General features: G+C 38.9%; 1 protein-coding gene across 3 annotated transcripts in view; it reads right to left on the bottom strand.

Moving 5' to 3' along the window:
• Positions 1 to 20,676, bottom strand: part of Exoc6b (exocyst complex component 6B) — a 564,774-nt gene that overhangs the window by 455,137 nt on the left and 88,961 nt on the right. For 2 of the 3 annotated variants that reach the window (XR_006150728.1, XM_042699683.1), the window contains exon 2: positions 1,725 to 1,890. Coding sequence is in view for 2 of the 3 variants with exons in the window: in XM_042699683.1 (XP_042555617.1) it covers positions 1,725 to 1,890 (166 nt within the window). In the remaining variant the exon portion in view is untranslated. Of the gene's footprint in view, positions 1 to 1,724; positions 1,891 to 19,682; positions 19,690 to 20,676 lie in introns of all 3 variants that reach the window. The other variant, XM_042699684.1, reaches the window with a different exon arrangement.

Here is a 20,676-nt window from a genome sequence, read left to right on the forward strand (position 1 = left end):
ATAACCAACAACCAAAAAAAAAAAAAAAAAAGGACAGCCACGGTAAGGGCAGCTGAGATGTATAGATGAGGACAAATAACACATAAGCAAAAATTCAAAAGACTTGTTACCTCTAGGAAGAGGAAGTAATAACTAAGAGATCTAAAAGACAGACATAATCATGTTGGCAATATTCTATTCTTGAGATGTTTGGAAACTGTTGAAAAAGTCTATAGCTAAGATGTTTTAGGGTTATACTTTAGCATTCTGGAGACTTTATAAAGATAATAAAAGCATATTGTATATTAACACTACATCTCCCAGTAACATGAACTCAACATCATGAACTCAAACATATTAATATTCCCATGACAAAATATAAAAATTCACATCAAAGATAAGTGTGTATATGTTTGTGTGCTGGTACTGGCCTGGATGCTATCCCATTTTTGCTCTAGGCTAGCACTCTACCACTTGAACCACAGCTCCATTTCTACCTTTTGTTGTTTAATTGAAGCTAAGAGTCTCATAACCTTCCTGCCAGGGCAGGCTTTGAATCACGATGCTGAGATCTCAGTCTCTTAAGTAGCTAAGATTAAAGGCATGAGCCAACAGCGCCTCACTATCAAATGAATTTTGAACTATTTTAAAATATAATTTTAGAGCACTAAAATATAATTCAGCCTATTTTTGTCCAAAATAAAATTGTTTCTTTTATTTTTTTCTTAGCATTATTTTAGATGATTTCTGTATTTACGTTCAAATCACACCCCAAATCATAATTTTTGCATTTAAATTCAAATTCCAACAAAAAATTTAAGTATAGGGACTAGAAAAAATGGTAACTCTTATTACTTATAGATCATATAAGAAGTATTTACACAAAAAACTCAAAGTATAGATAGATCACTCATATGAGAACTATTTACACAGAAAACTCAAAAAAAATCTAAAAAGAAATTACTTTTCACAACAGAAGAATTTAGTGAGCTAAGTGTTAAGATCACTAAATAAAGTCAGTTATCCAAGGTAAGTATATTTGCTACAGCAGGGGACCAGACCAATGTAACTAGCCCACTTCCTAAAATAGAATCTGTCACATCAAGAAAGAATCTTCACAATAGAAGACACTCCACAGCTACCAGAGTCCTTTTTTCTACCTTAAACTAGGTAACATGCTATAAATAAGTCTACAGCGATATCCTGAAATTTTGTCATCCTATAGAGACAGCTTTTACCCAGCAAGTTAACAGATGACAGGAAAAGTCACTGTCCACATCCATATGTAGGTATCTCAATAAAACTCTAACTTGAAAGGGTACTTTTTTTCCTTTTTTCTTTTTCTCTTTGTGTGTGTGCCAGTCCTGGGGCTTGAACTCAGGACCTGGGCCAATACTATCCTTGAGCCCAGTTGCTCAAGGCTAGTGCTCTACTACTTAAGCCACAGCTCTACTTTGGGCTTTTTTTGATACTTAACTGAAGAGACTCACAGCTGGACTGGTTTCAAATTGTGATCCTCATATCTCAGCTTCTTGAATACCTAGGATTACAAGCATGAGCTACTGGCATGGGGCAAAAGGGTACTCTTTTTAGCTAAATGCTGTAATCTCAATAATCTAAGTTTCCATATAAATTCTTCCTATTACACAAAAAAATCTTTATTACCAATGTCATCCCTACTTTTTTCATGCTACTTAGAACCCCAGAACAGTAAAGAGAATTAAGTAGCTGGTAAGTCTCCTTACTTTGAGTTTCTGAGCCTCTCCTCTCACTTTCAACAGCTCAGTAATAGAATCCACAAAGCCCTGGTAGTGAAAGTTGCACATTTTCTCAATTTCGCGATCATGATTGCGTATTCGAGTTTCAAGCTTCTCCATGAATCGTCCATGTTCTTCACCATCATAGACAGACCTTTAAAGAAATGGCATAAATTATACCACATGTATTTCAAGAAAGAAAGAGAATTACAAACCAAGAAGCAAATTTCTAAGGAAATGAGATATGAACCACAAAATATTAACATTTTTCTCAATGCTAAATAAATATTTCAGGGAAGAAGTTTTCCACTTGTTTTTCTTGCAGTCAGTGGAATGACCTAGGGCCTTGAACCTAGGCAGGTTTTCTACCACTGAGCTATAGCCTCAGCCTCAAAGGGTACTTTTTTAATCCAGATTTTTGCTCTCATTCACTTAAAAAAAACAGCCAATATTTATTACAAAATTCTCATCATAAGATTAAAGGCCTAAATTTATACTTTCCTTGTTCCTTTCTTGATCAATTTTGCTAAACCTAACTATCTAATCGCTCCATTACTATAGCCAAGAAGTTAAACACAGTTGAAGGAAAACTATATAGCCAAGCTGGCTAGATACACAATAGCAATAGAGCTACAAATCAAAATTAGGCATTCAATATCACTAGACAAACCTATTGCAGCTTAAGTATTCCTTATCCAAAATACTTGGGACTATCAGTATTGCTGAATTCAATTTTTTTTCAGACTTTAAAAGGTATACATAGTGACCTTTACCGAAGATAAAATTTGTATTGAAACACAAAATCCATTTATGTTTCATATACAACTTATACACATACTGATGGTAATCTGATACAACATTTTCAGTGCATTTGTGTTTTAGCTGCAACCCATCACATTAAGTTCAATGTGAGGTTTTCTACTGTGATATCTGCCATAAGAACACTCAAAAGTTCTAAATTTTCAGATTAAATGTACTCAAACATGTACAACTCTTCTCCTCCCTTAAACTTAAAAAAGTTAGTTTATATTCTTCAAAACATCTAAATGTACAACAAAGAAGTGGGTAACAATGCTCAACAAGAAATGTACTCATTACCTTATTCATGTAACTGTAACCCCTTTGTACAGCATCTTTACAATAAAAAATTTTTAACTCAAAAAAAAGGAAACATGTTATTTTGAAACTTAAAAAAATGTAAGTGTGAGAACTTTACTTTCTCCTGTCTTCAAATGTTTTCTTCTCAGTTTTAGTAACTGATCATCTAATGTCTATCTAATCCACTCATAAGTTTCAATCATTTAACCTCTAAAACATGCCTTAAAATTGACAATATCTCACCATAACTATTAAAATCCTAATCCAAATCCATAACATCACCACACAAGACCAATGCAATGGTCTCCTACTAGCCTCCATTCTGCACTTCCCCCTTTCTCTCATCCCCTACCCCAAATGACATCTGCACAGCAGTTAATTGATCTTTTGAAAGCACATTTTCCATACTCTCTCCTCCATTTAATGGCTTCCCTTTGCAAAAATAAAAATAAAATCTTAAACATTTATCAAAGCTTGTATTGACCTAGATAATCTAGTCTTCCTATCCAGTTCTTATCTTTAACCCTCCTCCATTCTTTTTTTTTTTTTTGGGTCCGGTCGTAGGGCCTGAACTCTGGGCCTGGGCGCTGTCCCTCAGCTCTTCAGCTCAAGGCTAGCGCTCTACCACCTGAGCCACAGCTCCACTTCTGGCTTTTTTCTTTTTGCTTATGTGGTGCTGAGGAATCGAACCCAGGGCCTCAGGCATGCAAGGCACTGAGCCACCTTTCCAGCCCCCTCCTCCATTCTTTAAGCAACAACTCCACTGGCTTTTTAAAAGTCATTTCCTGCCTCAAGGATTTGTTTTTCTGTTCTTATGCTAGTAATATTTATCTCCTATATTTCTGAATCAGCTATTATCATGACCCTCCATGGTTTATTATGTATCTCTCCCTATAACCTACCCCAAGTAGAATATAAGGTCAAGAGTAAGAACTCTGCCACTCACCACTATACATGTCTAGAACAGTGCAGGTCAGGTAGTGGGCAGTTAAGTAAACATCCACCAACTAAGGACTACACATTATCTTGAAAACTTCAGTCTAGCCAGAAGTGTCCCTGTGGCTCAAGAGGTCAGGCACTAGTCTTGAGCAGAAGAGCTGAGGGACAGCGCCCAGGCCCAGAGTTCAGCCCCCATGACTGACAAAGAAAAAGACAACTTCAGTCTCTATGTATTCAACAAATATATATATGGATATGTGTGTGGGGGGGGGGGGGGGTGTGGGTGTGGGTGTGTATTTCCATTACCATTGTTTTTCATTTCTATCATCATTTATGGGTACCAGATTGTAAGCTCTGCCCCAGGCCATGCAAGCCCTGTAAAGACACCCTCCTACCTCTTAGCTAAGTTTCTGCCCAGTATCTGTTACCCAGGTAACTGGCACACCTGGAAGCAGTCACCTCCCCTTCCTACTAGGTCAAGTCCTGGCCCCAGGTCACGCCTTCCATCAGACCATAAGAAGGTCCCAGGCCCTGAGGTCCCATCCAGATCCAGTGTGGTCACACCTTTCCCCCACCAGGACACAGGTCCCAGGCCTAGATAAGTCCTGGCCCAGGGGTGGATCACCTGGTTCTACCAGGCACAGTGGGGGGGGGGGGGGGGGGCCAGTTCAGTAAATAAACTTTTCCTGCCTGAATACAGCATGGTGTTCTCTTCATGGGCTACCTAATGAAACCTACCTACTTAATATACCTTACACAAATCATTCCTCTGCATCCCGTAATCAGAAAGCATACTGTCTTCACCAAGTTAGTGTCACTGTCCCAAATTTAACTCAAACCACATACAAGATTGGCTTCCAGTAAGGATTCTAAATGCCTACTTCAGAAAAGACAATCTAAATTAGTTTCCCTTTTTCTGGAAACTCAGTAACAGTCCCTCAAATGACTGTTCTGGCCTGAAGAAATTATTTGGAATAACAAAGTAGAATCTACAGTTGACATTTCAACAAATCTGAAACAAACTTAACTTGCCCCATTTAAATGGAAAGGAAAACAAAAGTTTTCTATGCAAAACCATTCATACTCCTTGCCCCTGGAAGAGCAGGGGAAAGCTAAAAAATATAATAGAAATTGCTGTTCTGAAATGCTAAACCACCTCTTATTATGAATTTCAGTATGTTCTGACCCAACAATACTTTTTTGTTTGGTTGAATGGTTTTGTTTTTTTGTCGGGGTGGAGCCACTGGGTTTGAACTCAGGGCCTTGTGCTTACTAGGCAGGCACTCTACCACTTGGGTCACGTACCTCAGTTCTTCTTTTGCTATTTTTTGGGTCCGGTCATGGGGTCTGAACTCTGGGCCTGGGCGCTGTCCCTCAGCTCTTCAGCTCAAGGCTAGCGCTCTACCACTTGAGCCACAACGCCACTTCCGGCTTTTTTCTTTTTGCTTATGTGGTGCTGAGGAATCGAACCCAGGGCCTCATGCATGCAAGGCAAGCACTCTACCACTGAGCCACCTTCCCAGCCTTTGTTATTTTTTTTTTAACAAGGTATTGCATATATGCTCAAGAAAAGCCTGGACAGCAATATACCTCTTTACACTTCTAAGTAACAGAGAATTTATTGGTTGAAAAGAGGTCTTTCAGGAAGTGGCGCTGTAGCTCAAGTGGTAGAGCGCTCGCCTTGAGCTGAAGAGCTGAGGGACAGCGCCCAGGCCCAGAGTTCAAGCCCCACGGCCAACCAAAAAAAAAAAAAAAGAGGTCTTTCAAACTTTTTGCCTGGGCGAGCCTCAAACCTCTATCCTCCAGATATCCACTGTGTCCAGCTGTACTCAGAAATACCTTTTTTTTCTGTCGATCATGGGGCCTGAACTCTGGGCCTGGGCGCTATCCCTGAGCTCTTCAGCCCAAGGTGAACATTCTGCCACTTGAACCACAGCATCACTTTGGTTTTTCTGGTGGTTAATTGGAGATAAGAGTCTGTTGAACTTTCCTGCCCTGGCTGGCTTTGAACCGCGATCCTCAGATCTCAGCCTCATGAGCAGATAGGTTTACAGGCGTGAGCCACCAGCACATGGTGCAGAAATACTTTTAAGAAGGCTGAGAATGTGGCTTAGTGGTAGAGTAATTGCCTGGCATGCATGAAGCCCTGGTTCAATTCCTCAGTACCACATAAACAGAAAAAGCCAGAAGTGGCACTGTCCTCAAATGGTAGAATGCTAGCTTTGAGCAAAACCTGAGGGACAGTGCCCAGGCCCTGAGTTCAAGCCCCAGGACTGGCAAAGAAAAAAAAAAAGAAAGAAAGAAAAAGAAATACTTCTAAGAATAGTAACAAGTCCAGTTTCTTCATTTTATTTCCCTCCAAAGACCAATGTTAAGATTACAAATAACAAGTTGAGAGAAAAAAACTCTCAAAGAAATTCAAAATTTATTTTAATAATGCCTCCCTAAACAACCTGAGCTTCCTATTTTAAACAAAACAGAAATCCAAAAAATCAAAGAAAGGAAACATAAACTTTAGCTGCCTGATTGTGTGGCCTTGGTTTTAGCACTGTAATTAGCTATGAGTCTTTGGCCAATTCAGTTAATCTTTCTGACCCTCAGAGCTTTCTCATTTACAAAATAGGAAGCAATCAATTACAAAGTCTCTTTAGTATTAGCTTAGCTTTAAGTTCCTACAATTCACCTCCACTTTCAAGTTCAGTCAATAATGTAAAGATCATACATTTTTTCAGAACAGTATGACTAGGAGGTAGTTCAAATAAATTAATGAAATTCTAATCTCCATAACAGTACCCTCACCTGTTTCTGTTTAGAATGCTTATGAATCTAATATTGTCTCTAATTAGAATGTTCAGTAACATGAAATGTTTCAGTAGGCCTTGAGAGTATTCTAAGAATAAAAAGTTGGAATAAGACCTAAAATAGCCATTTAAAACAAGAAATAAGGACCACAGTCAGTAGACTTGTGTAGGTCTGATTCAAGAAATCCATGATTCCTAGATTTTGTGAATTATTTTGTGTATAAAGAAGTGCACATGATGTCCAGAGAGTTATCAAACATTAAAAAGCACTACTTTAACATTTATTTCACATTACCTACCACAGAAACAGGCAAATGTAGACTGACCACTACCTAATAGTTCACTCTGAATCAGCATTTCAAGCACAGCTCAACATAACTCAAGCACAGCTCTGTCCATTTTAGAAAGAAAAAAAGAGATTTAAAAAAATAAACAAGTGGGCTGGGATATAGTTTAGTGGTAAAGCCCTTGCACAGCAAGTACAATGTCCTGGATTCGATCCCCTAGTACCAAAAAGGAAAAGATTTAAAAAAAAAAAAAAGTTGAAAATAAACAAGTCTTAAACTCTGGGAAAGTCAAAAATCTAACTCAAGTTAACCTAATACTGGCAGTCAACTTACGTGAAGAAGCTTACTGGGATTTCTTTTAGAGCACATGATTTAAAGTAGAGAAAGACTGCCATCTACTGATGGCCAATTTCTAACATTGCAAAAAAGTTAGCATGATATAGCCAGATACTGCTGAAAAAAAACTAAGTATTAGAAGTTTTTATCTCCCATTTCCTGCATGAGGGAACAGGAAATTTTTCTCTCTTGCTATTCTACTTTAACCCCTGTTGCTCTAAAATAAATCCTTATTAAAACATAAAAAAATCCAAAAATGTTATATCCGCTATAGGTTCAAGGACCTATAGCTAATTCACTAAATGATACATAAAATACCCTAATTTTTAAATTTCCACTCCTTCTAAAGCCAGGATCTTTAAAATAAGTTCATGCACTTCTGGCACGTCCAGATACATAACAGCTAAACAAGACTACTTATGGAGCAAACTGCATTTATGATCACCACAAGAAGGAAGAAGCAAACAAGAAATGCTTGGAAATTAATCATTTTCAATATGTAAACTTTGGCTTAAAATTAGGTGTTGGTATAGGGGGTCTTATATCCAAAAATACCCCAGATAAACAAAGAGATTTCTTCAAAGAACAAAATACTTATCCTAGAGCCCATAGATCATTCTTCAATACATTATAATGGTGTTCTATCTCTCTTCCACTTCTATATTTCATGTGTGTATTCAAAGAGAGATTTTAGGTGGGCATACTGACTCATACCTGTAACAATCTCAACACTCAGGACGCTGAAGCAGAAGGATCTCAAGTTCAAGGCCAGCCAGAACTATAGTGAGACCCTGTCTCAAAAGACAGGGAGGGGGGAGGAAGATTTCAATTTACATAGAATGTCAATGGAGCACAAAACATCTACAGTGAAGGAAGAAATTGTGTTTTCATCAAATGGTGCTAGAAATACTGGGTATGTACATGTAGAAAACTGAAACTCAACCCCTGTATCTCATACAATTCAAAATTCAATTCCAAATGAATCAAAGATCTTAATATACAGCTAAAAGTTTGAAACCACTGTCAGAAAACATACAGAAAACTCTTGAAGATATAAGCATAGGTATCATTTTTCTGAGTAGAACTCCAATTGCTCAGAAAATAGAAACCAAAATTGCACAATTAGGCTGCATCAAATTAAAAATCTGCTGCAGAGCAAAGGAAATCATTTCCAGAATCAATGGGAGAAAATCTTCACTGCCTAAGGAATATCCAGGCCCCACGACCGCCCCCCCCAAAAAAAAAATTAAGTAGAACTATCACTCCTGGGCATATATCAGAAGGAAAGTATATAAAGTGCCCCAAAAATTAAGCACTCAAAGAATAATCCAATAAGTGTGCAAATTGAACAGTTGCCAAAACAAGTAAAAGTAGCCAAGAAATTCATGAAGAAATGTTCATCATCCTTAGCTATGAAAAAAATGCAAATCAAACACACTAAGGCTGGGTACTGGTGGGCTCATAGCTGTAATCAGAACTACTCAGGAGGCTGAGTGAGATCTGAGGACTGCAATTAAAAGCCAGCCAAGACAAGAAAGTCCATGAGGTTCTTATCTCCAATTAACCATCAAAAAGCTGGAAATGGAGGTGTAGTTCAAGTGGTAAAGTGCTAGCCTTGAGTAAAATAGCTGAGACATTGCCCAGGCTCTGAGTTCAAGTCCCGGACTAGCCCACCTTCCCCCCAAAAAATACCACCACTGAGATTCCATCTTAGTCCAGTTAGAAGGGCAAACATCAAGAAAACAGCAAATTCTGGTGAAGATGTAGGTGAATTAGTACCTAACTAGAAGAGTAGTAAATAGGTACCTTTAAAAATTAAGTAGAGGGGCTGGGAAGGTGGCTCAGTGGTAGACTGCTTGCCTTGCATGCTTGAGGCCCTGGGTTCGATTCCTCGGCACCACATAAGCAGAAAAAAAAAAAAAAAAAGATGGAAGTAGCGCTGTGGCTCAAGTGGTAGAGCGCTAGCCTTGAACTGAAGAGCTGAGGGACAGTGCCCAGGCCCAGAGTCCAGGCCCCATGACCGTCCCGTCCCCCCAAAAAAAAATTTAAGTAGAACTATCACTCCTGGGCATATAGCAGAAAGAAAGTAACTCAGCATACATTAGAAATACCTACTACACACTCATGTTTCTAGCAGAAGTATTCACAATAGCGAATACAGAGAATCAACCTCTGCACCAACCAACTTATGAATGGATAAAGAAAATGTACTGTAGCTAGGTGCCGGTGGCTCACACCTGTAATCCTAGCTACTCAGAAAGCTGAGATCTGAGGATCAGGGTTGCAGCTAGCCTGGGCAGAAAAGTCTATGAAACTCTTTTTTTTTTGGGGGGGGGTCCGGTAGTGGGCCTGAACTCTGGGCCTAGGCGCTGTCCCTCAGCTCTTCAGCTCAAGGCTAGCGCTCTACCACTTGAGCCACATCACCACTTCCAGTTTTTTTCCTTTTTGCTTATGTGGTGCTGGGGAATCGAACCCAGGGCCTCATGCATGCAAGGCAAGTGCTCTACCACTGAGCCACCTTCCCAGCCCCTCTATGAAACTCTTATCTCCAATTAACCACCAAAATGCCAGAAGTAGAGCTGTGGCTCAAGTGGCAGAGTACAAGGCTTGAGTAAAAAAAAGCTAAGTGGCAGAGCCCTGGCTCTCAGTTCAAGCCCCAAAACTGGGAGGGGGGGAATAGAGGGAAAACGTATTATTCAGGAGGAGAATTATTCAGCTGCAAAAAAAAAGAAATTAAATTATTTCATTTGTGGAAAATAAATGGAACTAGAGATCAAGTTAGGAAAAATAAGCCAGAATGAGAAAGTCTAATACCATTTGTTCTTTCTCTGGTGCTTGACATCTAGTGTTTAGAAATGAGTGAAGAAATTTAAACATATGATGTAAGGACAAGCAGAAGTTGACAGGGCAAAAACAAGAGTGAATGGGGGAACAAATATGGATAAAGAACCCCGTAAATGTACAAAAATAGAAAAAAGTCATTTGAGGAATGGATTCAATAAATACCATTCTATATTGAACCTTTACATTTCAATAGATATAATTTAACTATATCAACTCAAATCTTCTCAGAAGAGAAAGGAGCCAATCCTAGGGACATATATCTGTAATCCTAGCACTCGGAGGCTGAAATAGGCGGACTGAGAGTTCCATGCCAGCCTGGACTACCAAAAAAAAAAAAAAAAAAAGATAGCCAGGGGTGGGATGTAGGGAGAATAATGTTATATATAACATCATTTAAAAATGTATGCATCTTATAAATTAGATATCACTCATATTTTACAAATAGGAACCTGAAATTCAAGAAGATGAAATAACTTGCCAAGTTCACACAGCTAGAAAGTATCCTCTAGAGAATATCAATCTTTCTCCTATTAAAGCAGGAGAAGCAAATCACATAGACCCCCAACATGTTAAGAGTTGAAAGAGGTCTTGGAGTTGGAATACAAAGCTCTCTTTGTACACTCAAGTAAACTGAGGCCAAGAAAAGTTAAATGCCTTAATCAAAATTACATTGCTTGTTACTGATACAACTAGGATTCACTCCCAAAGAAAACATAATTAGAAAAAGGTAATGCAATGTGAAGCCAGACACAAAACTAAGTAGTTTAAAAGAGAGCAAGACACAAACTTGTACTTCAAGATGAATTGGACACCAACAGCTAGTGCCTATACAACAGCCAATACCTTCTTCCCATTGGAAGACACCAAATTCACTCTGATTCTGCACTAACTATTGCTTAAGTTAACACTAATCAGTGTGCAAACCAATTGTGCAATTCCATTTCCCTTATCAGTGACCAATTAATGCAAGAGTGTATCACACAACTCTCACAAATGATTTGGAAAGGAAAAACTGTTAGTGAATGTTAATGAAAATGTTGGGGGGTTGGGGAGACCACTTTCCAATTTTTTTCTATGAAAGTATGATGCCAAAGAATGGACCTAGCAACCACCCACAGACAAGAGGAGATATTGCCAATAATCTGCAAACCACAAAAATAAAATAAAAGATGTAGAACCCCTTGGTAAAGCAATCCTGAGCAATCCTATCTCCAGGTGACATACTACATAACAGTAATTTTCCTATTGATTAGGCAACTTTCTTTCAATAGTCTGCTATTTACAAAGGTAAATATTTCTCATGACAGAACTCTGTTCAGCTTTCAGAGGTAGCAGGCAAATCAAAAAGAAACAGTAAGTTAAATGCAACACATTGGTAAGGAATCCAGACCCTTGGGGCCTAGATTGTTCTTTCCCTTTTCCTTCTAACTCAGTTAATGATAACTCCCATTCATCTCTTAAATCTAAGCCTACTTCTTCTGGGAACCCTCTGTGATCACAAGACTGCTGTACATATTCGTCCTTTGTGATTATCTCCTTCATAGAAGTAAGCTATGTTCTGGTTGCCCATTTATTTGTCAATCTCTCTATAGTTGAACATTAATCTTCTTTTGGGCAAATACTATGCATTGATTATTTAATTTACAGCAGCTATCACAGAACCTCGGTGTAAAGGAGTCCATGTATATGATAGAGACATAGAGGGGGAGGGAGAGAGAGAGAGAAAAAAAAAGAGTGAGAGAGAGAAAGAGAAAGAGAGAGCATGAACAGGGTAACAAACTGATGTGAATTGCCCAATGTTTCAAAGGAGTAATGCATGATATAAAACATATTTGTTCTTAGAACCAGGGAGAACTTCAAGACACAAAGAACATTTTGGTTTTGATTTTTGGTTATTCTAAGAAAAAAAATGTCCAGAGTTTATTCTGGTCTTTTCTTTTACATGTATATATATATTAACTTGTCATGGTTTTAGTCCTCAAACATTTTCTTCTCATTAAGCTTCATAAAAGCATCATTCGTATTTGTTTTTCCAAAAGTTAAAAATAAAGTGGAAAAACAGATTTGCAAATGATGTTGAAAGAGAAACTACAAGAGGTCAAAAAGAGTTTACTTCAGTAAGACTATCATTTTCATTCAGACCTTAGTATTATAATGTGGATGCTTAGAACACATAAAGATGAAGTAGATGTTGGACGCCAGTGGCTCATGCCTGTAATCCTAGGTACTAATGAAGCTGAGATCTGAGGATCAAGATTTGAAGCCAGCCTGGGCAGAAAAGTCTATCAGACTCTTTTTTTTTTTTTTTTTTTTGGGGGGGGGGGGTTGTGGGGCCTGAACTCTGGGCCTGGGCGCTGTCCCTCAGCTCTTCAGCTCAAGACTAGCGCTCTACCACTTGAGCCACAGCGCCACTTCCAGCTTTTTCCTTTTGGCTTATGTGGTGCTGAGGAATCAAACTCAGGGCCTCAGGCACGCAAGGCAAGCGCTCTACCACTGAGCCACCTTCCCAGCCCCATCTATCAGACTCCACTCTTATCTCCAATAAACCTCCCCGCAAAAAGCCATTAGTGGAACTGTGGCTTAAGTGGTAGCCTTGGGCAAAAGAAGCTTCAGGGACAATGCCCAAGTACTGAGTTCAAGCCCCAAAACTAGCATAAAAAATAGAAAAAATAGTAACTTAAAAAGCCAGATACTAGTGTCCCATATCTGTAATACTAGCTACATCTGTTCAGAGGCTCTTATCTGAGGATCTCAATTCAAAGCCAGACTGGGAGAACCAAATTGGAGAGTTTTATCTCTAATAAACAGCAAAATGATGAAAATCAAAGTGTGTATCAAGTGATAGACTTGAGCAAAAAATAAGCAAGCTTGTGAGTGAGGACAGGAGGCGAAAACTGTTCAAGAGTGAAGGAAGGGGCTGGGAAGGTGGCTCAGTGGTAGAGCGCTTGCCTTGCATGCATGAGGCCCTGGGTTCGATTCCTTAGCACCATATAAGCAAAAAGAAAAAAGCCAGAAGTGGCACTGTGGCTCAAGTGGTAGAGCGCTAACGCTCAGGCCCAGTGTTCAGGCCCCACGACCGGACCCAAAAAAAAAAAAAAAGAGTGAAGGAAGGCGTGACAAAAGTAAAAGATAAAAAAGCTAAGCAAGGGGCTGGGAAGGTGGCTCAGTGGTAGAGTGCTTGCCTTGCATGCCCTGGGTTCGATTCTTCAGCACCACATAAGCAGAAAAAGCTGGAAGTGGTACTGTGGCTCAAGTGGTAGAGCGCTAGCCTTGAGCTCAAGAAGAGCTCAGGGACAGCGCCCAGGCAGATCTCAACATGTCCAAATGGCTTCATTAAGATAGTATATGCATCCGGGTACCGGTGGCGCACATCTGTAAGCCTTGCTACTGAGGAGGCTGAGATCTGAGGATCACAGTTCAAAGCTAGCCAAGGCAGAAAAGTCCGTGAGACTCTTATCTTCAATTAATCACTAGAAAACTGGAAGTGGCCCTGTGGCTCAAACGGTGGAGCGCTGCATTGAGCCGAAGAGCACATGGACAGCACCCAAGCACAGAATTCAAGCTCCACGACCGACCGAAAAAAATAAATAAATAGTATATGCAAACCAGGCACCAGTGGCTCAAGCCTGTAATCCTAGCTACTCAAGAGGCTAAGATCTGAGGATCGAGGTTCAAAGCCCAGACAGGAAAGTCTGTGAGACTCTTATCTCCAATAAACCACTAGAAAACTGGAAGTGGAGATATGCCTCAAGTGGTAGAGCACTCTCATCTTGAGCTGAAGAGCAGAGGGACAACGTCCAGGCCCAGAGTTCAAGCCCCATGACCAACAAAGGAAAAAACATTTGCAATCAAATGAAGGGAGATCTTTACCAAACCAGAGGAACAGAACCCAAGGATGGCCTTTCTCAAAAAGACAGAAACTGAGTTGAAGCCACAGCATTTCCGAGGTTGAGGCAGAAAGATCAAAGAGTGTGAGGCTAGCCTGGGTTATACAGCAAGACCCTGACTCAAACAATAAAACAATGAAAAGAAATTAATTTTTAAAGGTGGATAGGCTTCAACAGGCACCTAGCCAAAGGACCAAAAGCTGGTTTTGTTTAAATGCAACTGAAAGGTTTCAGAGAAGGAGAATTTGTCACAAAACATCAAATCAACAACATAAATAAAACAAGAAATAGACTAATGAAAGCACAGAAACTTCATATTAAGAATATACAAACTGCTATACTGTGCCATGATAATGTCACCCTGTAAGAACAACTAATCATTATCAATAAGGGAAAATACAAAGGCACAACAGGGTAGTGGCTTCAGTTTGTCCTTTTACCAAATTAAGTAAAAAATATTTATTCCATTACACCCTTTATGAATTATTGTGATATCTGGCAGCTAAAAATTGGATCATGAATGTTGCTGTCAATTATAAGAAATAAGGGAGCTTCTACAAGCTAATGATACCTAGGGAACTTAACCTGGCACACTGGTAAAGGCAAAGTAGTAATGAAGCTGGGATAGAGTTATAATGCACCTATATAGTTACTATAGCTTCATTGCATAGAATTCAATGTGTTTAGTTGAGTAAGCATGCAATATTGGAGCTAACTGAAAATACTTAATGTCTATCATCACCATAATGAGTTTGATTCTATGGTATGTTGGCAAAACTACTCAAGGTTTTTTAGAAAATATACTAAGCATTAATTTAAGCAATCACTCTGAAAAAAATGAATATTAAGAGATTGGATATTAATGGCTGAAACACTTCAAAACCTCCACATTTAAAATTACTGATATGGTTCAAATGACAGAAATCATAAAGCTATTAATGGAGAAAATCAACTGTAACACTGACATGGTCGAAATATCAAATTATCTTGATCTATTTATATATGTAGATTTAATGTGGACTCAACAAAACAGTCCATCCCAGTTTCCCAGAAACACTAAATAAAATGCTAATAAATGTGAAAGATATGTATGCTGTGTATACTATATTTATGTAAACATATATGCATACATAGAGGTATCTATTTTATTATATAATATATAAACTACATATAACACGTATATATATATATATATATATATATGTACATACAAACAGTTTTCAAATTTTCTGAAAAAGTATCAGTCCTACCAAGAGTAACTTCACCCTATATATTTGTTTACTGACATCTCCAAGCTAAAAGAAACTGCAATAAAATTCTTTAAAGCTGGGCATTGGTGGCTGTAATCCTAGCTACTCAGGAAGCTGAGTTGAATATTGTAGTTAGAAGCCAGCCTGGGCAGGAAAGTCCTTGAGACTCTTATCTCCAATTAACCATCAGAAAACCAGAAGTGGTACTGTGGTTCCAAGAGATAGAGCAGTAGCTTTGAGCAAGAAGTGCTCAGGGACAAAGCTTAGGCCCTGAGTTTAAACCCAATGACAAAAAAATTAATTAATTAAAATAAAATAAAATTTAAAAACCACCTCTGTAAGACTGTAAGAAAACCTTGAAATATAAATGAGATGTATCTAGATCATTTCTGCCCTAAAAAGTGATGAAGGAGCCAGGCACCAATGGCTCATGCCTGTAATCCTGGCTACTCAAGAGGGCTGAGATCTAAGGAATGCAGTTCAAAGGCAGCTTGGGCAGGAAAGTCCATGAGGCTTAACCAACAAAACATCAGAAGCAGAGCTGTAGGTCAAATGCTAGAGCACTAATCTAGAGTCAAAAGTATCCAGGCCCTGAGTTCAAGCTCCAGGACTGGGACAAGCAAAAAGAGAGAGAGAACAAAGTAGCATAAAGTTCCATGAATACAGATGACCAGATACTATGAAAACATTTCTACTATCAAATTCCTGAAAATGCAAGAGCAGTTTGTAGAACTTTAAGCACATGGTAAAGTAGAAAAAAAAATTATTTAAATCTTCAGACAGGAATAAAGAGATTGTGCCAATTACCTAAAACATCATTGTTTCCATTTTATAGTCATACAGAGACAGAAAGACAAACTACAGCCCAAAGCGAAATTAGAGTCCTCTACATGAATAAACCCAAATATCTAGAGACAACAGGCTTAATGAAAGATCAAGTTGTTTTTTTTAAAAAAAAAAAAAAAAGCTCCCTTAAAGTCTGCAAAGAAACCTGCGTCTTCTGGTATAGATTCTGATTAAGGGAAGATGGAAACCTTCACAATTACTTAAACCACAGGAATATTAGCCTGTATTCATGCTACTAATATTATCTATATGGTCTGAAAAAAATTCAAAATAAGCATTTTTTGGGGGGAGGGGGTCCGGTTGTGGGGCCTGAACTCTGGGCCTGGGCGCTGTCTCTCAGCTCTTCAGCTCAAGGCTAGCGCTCTACCACTTGAGCCACAGTGCCAATTCCAGCTTTTTTTCTTTTTGCTTATGTGGTGCTAAGGAATCGAACCCAGGGCCTCATGCATGCAAGGCAAGCGCTCTACAACTGAGCCACCTTCCCAGCCCCAGCATTTATTTTTACAGTGGTCCCAATCCCAGTGATAACATAACTAGCTGAAGGAAGGCATGTACCCATACATCTCAGAACTAACATTTCTTTACATTGGCACTTACCAAAAATATTAAAAATTATAATAAAACATACCAGGACACAAAACATAACAACTAAAAAAAACATAAATAGCAAAATAAGGCTTTCTAGGGCTTAAAAAATTAGAATGTGAAAAAAATTAAAAATAAATATGTTTTTTAAAATACTCAATAGTTAATATTCCCCCAAAATTAGGGAAAATACAATATAACTATAAAAGCTAACATGATCAAAGTACGTTATACGCACATATGAAAAAGTCATAATGAAATCCATTCTTTTGTACAACTACATATTAACAAAAAAATTCTGTCTAAAATTAACAGGACTTAAGAAACAAAGAACTTCCACTCATCTGGTCGAACCACTACTAAATAACCCCATGCTGCTGATCACATGTATGGTATATATGTGTACACCGTTATATGTTATAGACCATGATACACAATTTGCTCCAGGAAAGTTAGAATGAGCTTGTGACTTTAAATGAGCATCATTATTCCACAATACTGTGAAATTTGGGAAATTATGTAATCACTTAATCACAATAAAAAAAATTCTGTCTAAAACTAAGCAAAGTTTTAGAATAAAAACCATACAACTGAGATTTGAGACTTAATAAGTGGGAAGAGACAAAGGCATCAGAAATCTATATGTAGTTCTCATGTTCAAAGTTACCTCATAGTTCAAGATGGATAATGAGTTAAGACATTGGTAGCTCATGTCTGTAATCCTAGTCACTCAAGCAGCTAAAACCTGAAACATTGAGACTCAAAGCCAATCTGGATAGATTGGCTAACATCTGTTAGACTCAAAATAATCAGCAAAAAGCAGGGTTAAGGATGTGACTCAAGTGGTAGAGTGCCAGCTAAACAAGCACAAGGCCCTGTGTTCAACCTCTGATACCAGAAAAATAAATAAATACAAAGTTTAAAAACATAGCTATTGGAGCTCCAACCATTACATCAATAGAAAGAAGGAAGAGGGAAAGGAGGAAATGTCAGTGACTTATAAAACCACTTTTTGGAGGTAATACATTGCACCTATTTACATTGTATTGGTGAAAACTCAGTCATGTGACTGTTTCAGCAGCAATGAATATGGCGAATATACTTTTTGTTTTTCTGTTTGGTCCTATGATTTGAACCCAAGGTCAAATGTGTTAAGTATGTGCTGCTATGTCAATGAGCTACATCCCCAGTTCTTTTAAAAGGAAAAAAAAAAGCAGTCTTGGGTATTGAACCCAAAACCATGGATTTGCTTGGGAAGCACTCTTCCTAGGAGAGGGAAGGAAGGGAGAAAGGGGAAGGAGGAGAGAAGGGGAGAGAAAAGAGGAGAAAAGAAGAGAGAAAAGAGAAGGCCAGGCACCAATGGCTCATGCCTGTAATCCTAGCTACGCAAGAGGCTGAGATCTGGATGAGGATGCAGTTCAAAGCCAGCCTCAGGAGGAAAGTTCATGAGTCTCTTATTTCCAGTTAACCACCAAAAAGCTGGAAGTGAAGCTGTGCCTCAAGTAGCACAATGCCAGTTTTGAGTGAAAAAGCTAAGGGAAAGTACCCTGAACATGAGTTCAAATGTTAGTACTAGCACCAAAAAAAAAATTTTTTACAGAGGGAGGAAGAGAGGGAGAGATTGGGGAATGGAAAATAGAAGGAAAAGGAAGAAGAGGAGGATATGGCATCACAGATGAAGAACTATGTGTGTCAACTGAATTAATTGGCTTTCTAAACTCAAACTTCAAAATTCACACTTCCCTCCTATATTCTCACTATCTGAATTAAATATGTCACTTTCTCCCCAGTACCCACGAAAAATGTGTAAGTAAACATTGACTTCTGACTCCACCTCATGCCTACCCTACTCCCAACTATTCAATCACTGTCATGTCTCTATTATGCTTGTCTCCTCCTCTCCCTGCCCCCCACCGCTACTATTGTCTCCAGACAGATAAGACATGAGTGTCCCTATCTCTCATCTAAACTATCCTCCATCTCCTATTTCCCTAACAATTCTTCTTGGACAATAATATTTTTAAAACAAGACCTTGATTACAAAAAATACATATACACAAAACTGTAGATTAAGTCCTGCCTCAGGATTAAGTCCAAAGTCTCAAGTGGACTCCTCTATACCCAGCTTTATCTCTGAATGTTCCCCACATTCAGTCTATCAATCTACTTGAAGTTCTTCAACTGTACCATAAAGTTCCCTTGCCTGGAATTTCTCTACTACCTCTTTATCTGGCAAATTCTTATTTATCCTTTAAGATTCAGCTCAGAACTCAACTCTTCTGTGAAATCTCCCTACTAAACACAGCTACTATGAAGTGTCCCTATTCTTACAAGTAAGGCAGAACCTGAGAAACTATTCATAAAAGCCAAAAGAGCATTTTTACTAAACCAAACAGTAAACTCATTCCTTGAAGATTCAAATTGAAGACTATTTTGCTCCTACTTGTTGGTGTGCCAATATTAGCTCTCATTTCCCAAAAAAGGCTCATACTATGTACAATAAAAATCTGATGCAGGGCTGGGAGGATGGCTCAGTGGTAGAGTGCTTGCCTTGCATGCATGAGGCCCTGGGTTCGATTCCCCAGCACCACATAAGCAAAAAGAAAAAAAAAGCCGGAAGTGGCGCTGTGGCTCAAGTGGTAGAACACTAGCCTTGAGCTGAAGAGCTGAGGGACAGTGCCCAGGCCCAGAGTTCAGGCCCCACGACTGGACCCAAAAAAAAAAAAAATCTGATGCAGTATGCAATAGTGCAATTTCTTTCCGTTTTTTTTTTTTTTTTTTTTTTGATTGGTTACGGGCCTGAACTCTGGGCCTGGGCATTGTCCTTCAGCTCTTCAGCTCAAGGCTAGCACTCTACCACTCGAGCCATAGCGACACTTCTGGCTTTCTGCTTATGTGGTGCTAAGGAATCGAACCCAAGGCCTCTTGCATGCAAGGCAAGCACTCTACCACTGAGCCACCTTCCCAGCCCCTATAGTTCAGTTTCTTAAGGAATATATTTTAAAGTCTATATTCATGAAGGAATTAAACAAGAGCTGGATGGCTCAATCCTAGTTACTCATGAGGTGAAGACATGAACACTGCAGTTTGAAAGTAGACATGTGATAAATCCCAGAGACTTTTTTTTTTGTCGGTCGTGGGACTTGAACTCTGGGCCTGGGCGCTGTCCCTCAGCTCTTCAGCTCAAGGCGAGTGCTCTACCACTTGAGCTACAGCGCCACTTCTGGTTTTCTGGTGGTTTATTGGAGATAGGAGTCTCAGGGTCTCTCCTGCCCGGGTTGGCTTTGAACCGCGATCCTCAGATCTCAGCCTCCTGAGTAGCTAGGATTACAGGCGTGAGCCACCAGCGCCCGGCTATCCCAGAGACTCTTATCTCCAATTAACCAGAAAAATAAAAAAAGGAGGCAAAAGTGGAGTGGCAAAAGTAGCTCACGTGATAGAGTACCAGCTCTAAGTAAAAATGTCAAGCAAAATCTTAAAACCCTTAGTTCCAGCCCCAGTACCAGAAAAAAATAAATAAACTAAATTTGTTGAAACATCCAACCTTCTTCTAACTAAAGTGTGATAATAGGATAAGGATATAGGACAAGTTACTCCTTAACAGCCATGGTATCATCATTTACCACATGACCCTCATTTCAATTCTATACAAACTTGAACTGGCCTTCAGCCTCTAAAATGGTGTGCAATTGGAGGCAAATATACTGTCAATATACTGCCATCCTGTTTTGCCTTAAAGTTCTTATGAAAGACCTATTACCACTGAGGACATTAACTACAGGCAGGTTGAAATCTTTTTGCCTTGACATGTTTATTTGCTCATATCATTGAAAGGGCACAACATTGAATAGCATGAATACATACTGTAACATTCTCCCACATAGGACCATGAGTTCCTTGAGCTTATGTATGGAATAATACCTTTTCATAGAAGCAACATTATAAAGCAACAAAGGGCCTGAAGCAGAGCCCCCAAAATACCTCAACATGTCAACTTTCCCCAGACAGGCATTAGAGTTAATAAACACTCTCAATGAAAAGTAAATTCAACTTCCAATTTCTACTTC

This window comes from Dipodomys spectabilis, unplaced genomic scaffold (assembly GCF_019054845.1).
Source record: "Dipodomys spectabilis isolate Male_0828 unplaced genomic scaffold, ASM1905484v1 ptg000262l, whole genome shotgun sequence".
Classification (NCBI taxonomy): Eukaryota; Metazoa; Chordata; class Mammalia; order Rodentia; family Heteromyidae; genus Dipodomys; species Dipodomys spectabilis.